The sequence below is a fragment of the Eleginops maclovinus genome, chromosome 5 (genome assembly GCF_036324505.1).
Source record: "Eleginops maclovinus isolate JMC-PN-2008 ecotype Puerto Natales chromosome 5, JC_Emac_rtc_rv5, whole genome shotgun sequence".
NCBI classification, from domain to species: domain Eukaryota; kingdom Metazoa; phylum Chordata; class Actinopteri; order Perciformes; family Eleginopidae; genus Eleginops; species Eleginops maclovinus.
Window position 1 is genome coordinate 5,022,469 of NC_086353.1, and position 12,470 is coordinate 5,034,938.

A 12,470-nucleotide genomic window follows, 5' to 3' on the forward strand; every position below is an offset into this window, starting at 1 on the left:
TGTTGTGGTTGTACGCAATAATAATAGTTTCTTTTAGAGGAAGGAAAAAGTGACACTTTCACTAAACAATCAACGGAGAGCAGAGACGTAACTGGATTGTCACACAGATTTTATTAAACAAAGTCACAACAGTAAGACCACAAAAGATACAGATCACAGTATGCTGGTGTCTTGGTTTTTCCTGAGTCATAGATAGTGTGACACATCTGGAAGTGTTTCAGGTCCATAGCACACTTCCCTGAGGTACTTTCCACACAGGTGTTTGTTGCCATGTTGGGTGCAAATACGCATTATTTAAATGTCGTACTGTAAACTGCGACAACACAAAAGAACAGCACATACATGAATTCCCTTTTTGATGGAGCGAGCTCAAAAGACAAACACCATGTTTATGTGGCGGCTGGATATGAGAGACATCACGTGGTAACTGGTGGTTACAGAGAGGTAATGGAGTGGTAAACCCTGACGTGAACAACATCATTAGTGACCTGCTGGTCACGCTGTTGTGTCACCGGCCTCGCAAGGTACAGTAAGTTGGAAAGTACAGTATCTTTCTGGTTTGTAGACATCAGGGAAGTTATATGTTCTCATACTCTCTCTAAATGTACCTGTAGTCTGATGTTAAAGCCCCTCCTGAAAATGCCTCCCCTAATTGGCTTTCAGGAAAAATGTGGTCACTACAATGGTAGTTCTCCAGCTGTTTGTGGACATAGAAAAGGGAACAAAATCGGAATGGCTTGTTGAATCCCATGATTTGTGATCTACGCAGCCCATAAACATGTGACCGGGTTGTCTTGTGTCCAGACACCATGTATTTACACAAGCACTGAAATACTGGGCTTTTCAGGATATGTCCCCTTTGAGTAAATGAAAGTCAGCTGCAGGATAAAGCAACATTTGTGTAGTACCACAGTAGTTTAAACAACAAAGCAAAAATGTGAAGTGTAAGAAAGGTAGCTAACAGAAAAGGTAGTCCATAATGATCTGGCAGTTGAAAAGCAAAATCTTGAGAGTGCAAAATGTGTACGGATCTACGGCGGCTGGAAGAGAAAACAGGAACACCTTAAAAACATAACGCAATCCTAGACAACAAGACAATGCATCATGGGCTAAAGTGTCTATCTAACAAATCATGTTATGGTATCATCAGTTGTGATTGAAATCGAAACTTCATGCTGGACTCCTGGGGCCAAAGTGGCCATCAAATATTTGGTAGATATTTAAATATGAATGACGGTCTTCCCTAGCCACTTAGATTATGATGCATCTCATCTCATGATACATAAGTAAGTCAACTATAGCCTTAAAAATACACACTTGTTCAATATATGATATTTGCTGTTAAAAATGTGGCTCTGCTATATTTCCTATAGGTTGAAGTGATTTGCAGACTCTCTAACTTCACTCAGTTCTGGCAAATACATACTAGACATAATTGATATTCACTATTTTGCAGATTACCGTAATGATATAGCATTTTTTATGACCTACTCAATAACAGTGACGATAATGATAATAATAGTACTGGGTAATATAAACTCTAAGCATTATTATGTCAACTGTGTTTACATTTAACAAGGAAACCTGATTAGTTAGAGGAATAAGATTCAGCTGGGACCAGATAAACCAGTACACCAGATACTGTAACATGATTTCTTCCCCACTGAAAACATGTCCTTGTGATAAAGCTGGTTTCCCAATAAGAAAACAAACATGTCATGTTGTTTGAGAGTGTATCTTATTAAAGGTGTTCCTGTTATTTTAACTAATTTCACTATGAATCCTAACGCTGCCAATCATCTGATTGTTTAATGCATGTGTGATTAGAGTGTTCATAAGCAAAGCACAGTGGAGGATTACAGAAAACAGAACAATTGTTTAAAATCTCCCAGAACTTTTCCAGGTAAAAAATCAGCTAATTGTGAGACTGAGATCTGACACTGTTACTGTTTTGATCGGAAGTAGAGTTTCTTGGTGAGCATTGAAGCAAAGCAGGGTACTTGCTTCTTCCCGATGGCATTCCGGTCGTTAGAATTGCCAACGCTCCTCATGGACACTTTCCTGTTGACCAGCGTGAGTAACTCTGTGAACTCCAGGGTGTTCCCATACTTCTGAAGCAGCTCACACAGATCCTGGATGTACCAGGAGCCATTAACGGTCTCCCGGTGGGAATAGTATCCTTAACAAACAGAAGGGGACAGGACAGGACGGTTACTGAGTGAATAGTAAAAAGGAAATCAAAAGCAAACGTCTACATCAATTTGAGAATTTGGCAAAAAGAATTTATTTGGTTTTAAAACAAAAATTTAACAGTAGGAAATGTCTTTTGTGACAACTTGAAAGAAACTACAGTCAGTTAACATAAAAATAAAGAATTAACCGTGTGTGTATCTCAAGATTATTTATATTTAGAGGCCTTAAATAAGCAAGCCTTGTGCTAATTTAAGAACACATATTGGCAATGATTTCAGTCACATTGTGAATGAATTAAAAATGACTTCACTTCATTTTTGCTTATTCTTTTGTCTGTGCCGCTCGCAGTGTGTTTCTTTATTTGGTTGTTTTTTTCTTGAAGATGAAGATTGAAGATTCAACTTTATTGTCATTGCACAGAGTACAAGTACTAGGACAACGAAATGCGGTCTCTGCATTTGACCCATCCTAGTGTTAGGAGCAGTGGGCTGCCATTATGTACGGCGCCCGGGGAGCAGTGTAGGTAACCAGTGTCTTGCTCAGTGACACCACGGTGGCACTTGGTCTTTCGGGGACTTGAACTGGTGACCTTCCAGTTCCCAGGCCAACCCCCTATGGACTTCGCCTCCACCGCCCCCTGATTTACAGTTACTATGTTGAATCAACTACACTTGTGTCCCCAATCGTTTTCTTTTTTCAAACATCTGGGCTAGTGTTTTGAATTGATAAGAACGTTTTTCTGTTTGCATGTGTTTTGACGAGGTCTCACAGCCACGGTACAAATATCCTACATAATTCATTCTATTTTGTATCTAGGATTCCTTTAAGTTTTTAATTAAAGTATGTCTCCATCAAAGAAACGCATTGCTAGTTCCTCCCATCAGTTTTCTAAAGGACAAAAGCATGACAGGATTTATGGGGAAACAATATCCTGTCCACATGATTTACAGTTACTATGTTGAATCAACTACACTTTGGCCTCAATGATAAATGAAATGTCATCCCTTCTCTGCTTGTTTCACTTTTGCGTTGGTATGTGAATGTACACCTGGAGACAAGAGCAGATTCAAAGTTTCAAAAACGTCTCTCACCTTCAGCCACAGAGTAGCACATGATGAAATCTGCCCCGGCAGGGAGGGTGTGTATAGCGCTGGCATCCACCACCACCTCGTTGGTCTTCAGCTCGCTATCTACCGCGTCACAGGCAGTCACTGGCTCATCGTGCTTGTCTCCACGGCATGCCTAGACACGGACACAGCCACGTTAACTCTGAATGCATTTTTAAGAGCTACTGTCATTTGTTTTGTGTTTGCACATACCTGAAGTACAAAAATCTTTGGCTTTCCTACGAGGCTCTTGCACTTGTCTCCTTTGAACATGGCGGTGATTTTCTGAATGCTGATCTTTCCGTCGTAGGTGTAAACGTGATCATTTTCACCATGGCTCAGGAACACTAGCAAAAAGCAGTCTGCATCTGAATGGTTCTCCCCAGCGGCTGGTGAGACATCAGACATTAGTTGTTATTTAGACAAGTCAAAAGCAGCCCATGTTGGGTCTTAACTTTGCATGTAGGAACAGGAATCTCATAAGAAATAACATAGAGTGTCATTGGTTGTCATGCATGTCTCACCTTCACTGATTTTATCGTAGACATCCACTTGTTTGTAGTTATCATAAGCCCTCACTTCAAAGTTCAGATCATTCAGTCTACCAGAGGGATGAAGATATGTCTCATAAGTTGCAGAAAAAGTACAGGCATGTTTTTAAAGCACAGTTGCAGAATACAGTGTTTCCTCTCCAGCAGCTGGCTGGGACGTGATACCTTCTCTCCAGGTTGTAGCGGTCAGCGTTGGTTCCATGCCTTTCAGGTAACGCCAGGTGCCAGTAGAAGCGCTCCTGGTTAAAGATTAGGGCAAGGCCTCGTTTTTTGTTGTACATCTTGTATTCCTCTGCAGGATCCAGAGCCAAAGAGCTGTTTCATGATGAAATAGATAACAAGAATAACATTAGGTGGAGTACAGAGGGGAGGCGTGAAAGGGGGAGGGTTGCTTGTACCCACACAAACAAGAAGAAAACAGTTTACCTTCGGATGAAAGCATCAGTCTCTGTTAGGTTGTCCGTGCATGCTATTAAAAAAAAGACAGTCAATTACGCATGCAACGTTTTAGAATGTAATTACTGGAAAATAAAATATCAAAACCTGGCTTTGCAGTAAAAAAAAAACACAATTACTCAGAATAAAAATACAGAGGAGGATCGAGCGTTTCAGGTTCCTTTGTTAAGCAGCACAACTACAGGTGCACCGAATTGCTCCACTGCTGCGGCTGTGGGGTCAAGCAGCCATTGTTCCATTTGCTTAGAGTGCTCATTGCCTTCAATGGCGGAGTGACAGGTGGAGAAAGATGGAAAAGGCTGCTAAAGAACAGAGGCCAAAAGTGCCACCTACGTAACCCGCCCTACAGCCATGTAGCTAAAGGCAGCAGTTTGTTTGACTTAAGGCATTATCTGACTTGTGGATCAGTAAACATAGCTCCGCTTGTATAGGGTTAATTTATTAGAAACTATTGCATTCTAATACCTGCATTAAAGTCATATCTTAATGACTATTATAATGTTCTTTAAAAGATGATTTTATTCAAGTTTAGCTTTAACATAAGGGCTATATTGAATGCTATACACCAGGTGTGTCCAAACTTTTTCATCAAGGGCCACATACAGATAATATACGGAGAGCTGGGCCACTTATAGAGGTGAATATCGCCTCATAAGTTAAGTTATAAGTTAGCAAAACAAATCAAATGTAGGTGAATAATGCGTGATACTTGAAAATGCTTTCAGAAAAAAACAGCCTTCATCCCTTCTCTCTTTTATTTTTGTTGGCAGCTCACTCCTTAAAACAGAAGCCTCAGATTGCTTATAATAAGAGTAAATATGAATTTCAAGCTTGTTATAGAAATAAGTTATTGTTTGTTTTTTATCAACTAAGATTTGTTAGAAAATGTTTTACATTTTAAATGACTGAATTTATTTGAAAATTGGGCTCATTAATATATTTTGACATATATATTTGAGAAGTACAATATTTGCGGGCCATATTGCATTATACTTGTAGAATTTGCAGAGTGCCGATTCAAAATGGCCTGCGGGCCGTAGTTTGGACACCCCTGCTATACACTGATCAGTGTTTCTTATTGCGCAACGTCATTCATTGATACATTGCTTGGACAAAATATGAGAAACATCTGCCAGTATAAAAATACAACACAGCCCAATAAATACAGAACCTCCGTAAAACATCCCTAACAATGGAATAACATGGAGATTATTGATACATAGAAGGATTCTTTATTTTAATACTAATTACATCAATGATGATGGCTATGCTGTCTTATCTGCTCCAGTTTTGCCCCCACAAAACCCACTTTCACCAAACCCCACCCAGTTTCTAGATGACAGGACATGGTTTCACCAAATCCTCTCAACATGGTATACAGCAAAGATTAATAAGGCCATTTGAATTAATGTCATACAACTGAGCTGACTGGACTTTGGCTTCACTAATAAAAAACTTCAAAACTTTAATATGTTTCTTTCATTTTCACTTTTTTAAATCATGTACAATGATCAAGGACATGTAATAATAGCACATAATATTTGTGCAATAATAATAAATACATTTTATTGAAGAGTATGGGTGCTATACACTGAACACTGTTTCTAATATTTAATGCAACATCTTTATCTGGGTTAAATTGGGGGGGGACAATATATAAGAAACACCTGCCACTAAAACAATACAGCCCCACAAACACAGACCCGTTGTAGATGAGACTTAGTCTAAACTGAATAGACGTCATGATAGCATTGCAGGGCTGTTTTAGTAAACTGTATTTGAGTTATTGATTTATCTCATTCAAACTATTGACTCTACTTTGGCTTCATAAATAATAATAACGTACAACTTTACACTGTTTGTTTAACTTTTGATTTGTTAAAGTCATATCCAATTAGCAAGTATTATTAAGTATCAAATGATCAAGAACATGTAATAATAGCACACTAGATTAAAAACATTAGGAGGCTTATGTAACTTGAAGTACAACACTTACCCGCACTGTCAGTTGCTGTTGTGTTGCATTTAGCAACACTTCCTAGGAAGGTGAGAGAAAAGCGATTATTTACATGTTTTAATACACATTAAAAACCTGCCTCACATGTTGTACTAACTTAGTGACTGACTGTAGAGGAAACTGACCATAAAGGTGTGACCAGTGGAAGAACATAGTAAACCATAGTATCAACAGAGCTTCACTGTTGAAAGTTACATCGAATATTAAAAGTCATTGTATGTACTTGTCCAACTTTAAAAATGTAGCAGGCAGACGTCCACAACTTATAGCTACTTATACTCTTAAAAATATATGTAAATTGGTTACCTCCACTTGCGCTTTCTGCCTTGTTTGACATGTTCACCGGTTGTCTTCACTCCGACTAACGCCACTGAAAAATGAATATTCTTCGTCAAAGCTACACTGATGAGGAAGAATTAAGCTCCTCCCTCTCCAAATCTGATTGGCTGAATGTTTAAAAGCGGAGAACACAATTGGCTCTTATACCTGTCAGTCAAAGGTCAACATCCAGGATTTCCGTGTTTGCCACATTGCAACAGCGGCTCATCAAACTGATAAACACATGGATTTAATAAATCAGGAATAACCAAAGTAAGATTAGGGCTGACGTAGCCGAAGATTAGTATAGTTAATCATCTAATCCAGAATTTTCTTTAAAGGCATCCTCTCTTATTAATTTCTATAAAAAAATGATAAATAAACTTGATTTTGTCTTGTAGGCTATGAGGGATCAATGGGAGCTCATTCAATGATCCCATCAGATTACACTCTGTATAAGACGATTTACTACAGACGGTTTTTCGCCCTTATAATGTATATGATTACTGTTGACTAAATAAAACGTATTAAAAATAAAACCATGTTTTTTTATAAACATTTCTTTACATGATTTATTCAGTTTTCTAGTTTACATCATTTGCCTTCACTATTGCAACATCCCTAACAATGGAAAAAATTGATATGATTGATACATAGAAGGATTATTTATTTTAATACTAATTACATGCTGTTTTATCTGCTCCAGTTTTGCCCCCACAAAACCCACTTTCACAAAACCCCACCCAGTTTCTAGATAACAGAACATGGTTTCACCATATCCTACAGTAAAGATTAATAAGGCCATTTGAATGAATGATTAATGTCATAAAATTGAGCTGACTGAACTTTGGCATCACTAGTAAAAAACTTTACAACTTTAATGTTTCTTTCACTTTTTTAAAGTCATGTAAAATGATCAAGGACATGTAATAATAGAACATAATATTTGTGTAATAATAATAAATACATTTTATTGAAGAGTATTTTCAACATAAAAGGGATTTTGGGTGCTATATACTGAACACTGTTTCTAATATTTAATGCAACATCTTAATTTGGGTTAAATTGGGGGGACAATATATAACTATTGCCCCATGGAATATTTTACAGGTATTTCATTAATGTAATAAAGGAAAACAACTAAAATACTTTAGGTGTAGATGGGAGCATACTGAAAGCCAAAGAAATCCTGCAAATACATTAAAAGGTATTATACATTAACTGCATAGGAAGGCCATCAATTATCAACTATATGTAAGTATTTTTCCAACACATAAGTAGGTGCAAGCTAAAATAAAGTCTTCACTGAGAAAAATCTGAGAGAAAAGTGTATTGCTGGTATCTTTCTGTCAGTGCTGTGCTTCTGAATCAGTCTATTCCACAGTGTTGATCCAGTGTAAAGGTTCCTTCTTCACTTCATACTGACACACACACACGGCTCCTTATGGCTTACATCCCAAATGCATAACAGCATAAACAGTAGATTCTTAGCTGACATACAAGCTGCAAAGAACAGAAAACAATACCAGATCACAGTAAGCTAATACACCAAAGGGATAGGGGAGCTGGTAAAAACAGGTAGGACCGCTTTTGTTCTAAGAAAATCATTAAAAAATGCCTCACAGCAGTGTTGCAGCCCTCAGGTGGCAGGACCGGTTTGATCAGACTTAAATATCTATTCTCATTTTCAAATATTCCAATTTCACTTATAACTGACAGGAAAAAAATGATTCTTGAGTCAATTTTTAAGAATAAAGTAGATCAAACTTGTGTTACAATATCCAGATGTATAGTGTTGAGACGTTCTCTCCAACATACCCTCTGCTGGTTTGAAAGAAAAGAACATTATGCAATACAATTCTGAAAAATATTTTAAATAACTGGTTACAATATCCCTGGCTGTACAATCTGAGAGGAGCAAAGGTGAGGATGTCTCTTGGTCTGTCACTTATTTTGCTGTCAGAGATAACCACATCAGCACAATGTAATGGCATAATGTACAGCTCAAAGGGTGACTGTATCTTCTTGCCACCAGGTGTTTCATAAACTCAACATTCATTATGTCCGTCTCATTTTGTCCATAGTTTAACACATGGAGGAATTAATTATAAAACTATTGATTTTTATGTGTGCCAGTAAGCCATTATCAATGATACAAGAGTCCTGGCGCTCCACAGAATAATGTTATGTTTGACAAACAGTTCTTTACTTTGAGATTAAGACCTATAAAAAGCTCATTTATAATCAACCAATGATACAATTCATCCCCATACAAGTCCAGTGCTACATTCAGGAACTCATCAACTTGGCTTATTCTGTTACGGATAGTTTCCTTACAGTCTCAAGTTGCTGTTTCCTGTACACACATGGGAGACCACCCAAAAAGAAGAAACCCAACAAAGAAAATGTAGCTGTGATTGTGCGTCCACCACTTACAGACAGAGTATGAAACAAGTGATTCCCAGCACATAAGTTTGATTAAGCAAAATAACAATGGTGTTTCTGTGCATCCTTTTAAGGGGAGTGTCATAGAGTGCTTCTGAAGCGGGACCAGATATTTCACTTAACAGGTTTGTAGGTTGTGTGAGATAAAAATATGTGCTGAGTTTGCATAGTATAAGAATGGAAAATAAAGACAAAGTGTTGAGACAGTGAATATAGTGTACAGTTTAAAAGTTGCATTGAAACAGTTTCTGTTTTACCCATAATCAGTGCCAGAAAACACAATTTAGTTAAAACACAAAACTACAAGAATTATTTTGTTTAACGTTTGATTTGTTAAAGTCATATCCAATTAGCAAGTATTATTAAGTATCAAATGATCAAGAAAATGTAATAATAGCACACTAGATTAAAAACATTAGGAGGCTTATGTAACTCGTAGTACAACACTTACCCGCACTGTCAGTTGCTGTTGTGTATCAAAAGACAAGATAACACCACGTTTCTGGTCTATCACAGGATACACACATTATACAATATTAGCTAAATATAAATAATTAACTTCATAGGAAAGACATTAACTGTCCACTTCACTTTGTCGAATAGGTGTCTACAATTCAAAACTTCAATAAAAGGAGGTAATGGAAACAAGTCTGTGCAGGCAATAGAAACTCTCTCCCTGAGAAAACTTTAGATAAAAGTGTATTGCTGGCATCCTTCTGTCAGTGTTGTGCTGTTGATCCTGTGGGAGTGTCACAGTTCCTTCTTCATTTCATACTGACACACACAAGAGTCCCTCTGGCTGTCCAGGTATGGCTTACATCCCAAGTGCATAACAGCGTCAAACAGCAGAGTCACTGCTGACTCACAGGCTGGAAGTGGGGCAGAAAAAACAAGAACATTAGCTCCACAAAAGGGTGAAAACAACTACCTGATATCATGGTGCTGTAAGTGAGTAAAAACAGATTGTTGTAGTGGATTAAAAATGCCTCAAAACAAAATCCACAATCACAGCAGCGAGAGACAAATAGAGTTCTTGCAGTACACAGATGAAATGTTTAAAAAGTAGGAATATGTTGCCCTCTGCTGGACATACTGTGTTTCACAGTTGCTTCTTTGCAAACGCATTTCTTTCTATCCTTGAACTGAAGTAGAAATGTATTTGTAGTTTAATGTAAAAATAAACTAATGTTTAGCTTCTTTCCTCAAATGTAGTTTAAAACTGCTGACTAAGAGGTAATCCTGCCTCTATACAGCCATCTCAAGTGAGGTTAAGGTACACAAAGTACAACATATAAACCTCTTTGAAATCAGAAATCTTGAAAATGACAGGTTCTACTTAATTAAAAAAAAAAGGAATGATGCCACTGGTCCATTAAAGTGTCCCAGTAAGCCATAACACTTGAGCCAGCGTTCACAATACACTGAAACATAAGCAGCTAAAAGGAATCTAGCCAACGATTTCCAGGTCAAGGGGGAGAATGTGAGAAGCATAAGTAAGTATAATGAAAAGGCCCGATGGGCTCAGCCTCTAACCTTGGACACTTTGGGCCAATCCCAGAGTCCTTTGCACATTCCTGCAGATTGTCTCCAGACAGTCCTGGAACTCCTCATCGCAGTCGTGCTTCTCAAGGCCGCAGGTGTCGTAGCAGCGGTCATGTTTGTTACAGCATTTGGTCATAGACGGGATGCCAATGTCAAACTGGAAAAAAGATGTTTGTATCTCTTCAAAAAGTATTTTAGAAGGAAATTATAATTATTCTGTCTCTGCAGTAGACGTGAATTTTCGCAAATTGAAAAAGGTGTGGTTATGGCTCAGTGAATATTTACTAAAATCTGAATTAAAGAATCAGCAATGACAAAAGGCAAAAAACTTTTGTCCAATCCAGTTTTCGGTAAAAAACAACAACACAATCACAAAGACTGAGCAAATCCGGTCCATTCCCCAAATGAGTAAAAATTATATATTATTTCTTTTTAATATTTTTACTGTAGTCAGGCTAATGATGGATTTGTGTGCCCACTGTCAATACCAATTTTTTAGAAACATATTGATTGATACAAATATATATGTTTTTCCCTCCTTTGAGCAAACATACAGTGAAGGACTCCTTAAATCTGGTTATAAAAGAGATGTGCTCAACCTATAAACTAAGTTGTAAACCTTGATAAATAAACATATATTACTTTGATGGTACAATTTTATGGAATTATGAAACTGTAATTATTATAAAATGCACTTTTTTGTTATATATCACCCAGGAGCTAGAGTAGAGAGGTAAACCACTTAAATATTAAACTACATTCACTTGACAAGAATATGCAGTTTGGTTAGCTATGCACATTAGGAATCACATTACAACCAGTTTTCCTTTCCAAGACATGAAAGAACTTCCTTTTACAGATCTGGGAGACTCAATGTAGGAACGTCAGACTACCTGAAATCCAAACAGCGGGGAGCCACATCCATTGGGTGGTGGTTTCTTGTAACCAGGACGTGGTGCAGGCTTGTAACCTGAGAGGAGCAAAGGTGAAGATGTTTCTTGTTCAGCCAGTCAGTTATCTTACTGACAGAGATAACCACATCAGTACAACATGGTTTAATGGCCTACTGTGCAGCTAAAGGAGTGATACTGTATATCTTCTGGCTCTCTAGTGTTGTATAAACTCAAAAATGATTAAGTTTGCGCCATCTGTTTTTCTGTAATTGGTTTATTTCACTTGATATATCAGAGAAAAGCACATAATGAATGCCGTCATTGATGTTGAGAGCCAGCATGTGGGATACAGATTCCTGGCTCTCTTAAATTAAACGGAGCCTCTGATTTATTTTACAATGAGAAAGAGAGATGTATAAAGAAGTTCTCTTACCATCACTACACTTATAATGACACAGCCCGTCATCGCCACCAAACAAGTCCAGTGCTGCGTTCAGGTACGTGTCAATTTTGTGTATTCCGTTGCGGATAGTTTTCAGAGTCATCCTCCAGTCTGGGGTCTCTGGCTCTTGTTGGAAGGCAGTCACCCATGTCAGACTTCCACAACAGAATAAAAGCAACAGGAATACACACATGTGGTAACGCATTGTACACTAGACGTCAGAAACGTTTCCCCCGGCACATTGGTTTAATTAAAGCTGTTTTATTCCGCATAAAGGAGTCTTGATGGCATTTTAAGTATCAATTCTGGTTGTTTTCGTTCCACTTCCTAGCCAGGCAACTATGAGGTAACAGCCTACCTGCCGTAGCATATCACTTCCGGGTTTGACGCTGTCACATGACAGCCGATAAGCCAATCAAGATTATGATTAAATTTTGCAACGTCAGTAAAGTACAGAAACAAGTCTGTGATAAATTAAATATTTCCCTGGTGAATATATGTACATTA

At 37.8% G+C, this 12,470-nt stretch overlaps 2 protein-coding genes across 2 annotated transcripts; both read right to left on the minus strand.

Moving 5' to 3' along the window:
• Positions 1–92: 92 nt before the first annotated feature.
• LOC134864270 (caspase-6-like) lies at positions 93–6,768 on the minus strand. The gene is made up of 8 exons (XM_063883109.1): positions 6,630–6,768; positions 6,303–6,344; positions 4,277–4,319; positions 4,016–4,165; positions 3,824–3,900; positions 3,513–3,688; positions 3,285–3,435; positions 93–2,179 (listed from the first exon to the last, which is right to left on the minus strand). The coding sequence occupies exons 1-8, from the start codon at positions 6,658–6,660 to the stop codon at positions 1,944–1,946; spliced, it is 906 nt and encodes a 301-aa protein (XP_063739179.1). The 5' UTR covers positions 6,661–6,768; the 3' UTR covers positions 93–1,943.
• Positions 6,769–9,297: 2,529 nt separating this feature from the next.
• pla2g12a (phospholipase A2, group XIIA) lies at positions 9,298–12,340 on the minus strand. The gene is made up of 4 exons (XM_063883110.1): positions 11,955–12,340; positions 11,522–11,598; positions 10,620–10,785; positions 9,298–9,955 (listed from the first exon to the last, which is right to left on the minus strand). Exons 1-4 carry the CDS (start codon positions 12,166–12,168, stop codon positions 9,837–9,839), a joined length of 576 nt encoding a protein of 191 aa, XP_063739180.1. The 5' UTR covers positions 12,169–12,340; the 3' UTR covers positions 9,298–9,836.
• Between the last annotated feature and the right edge of the window lie 130 nt (positions 12,341–12,470).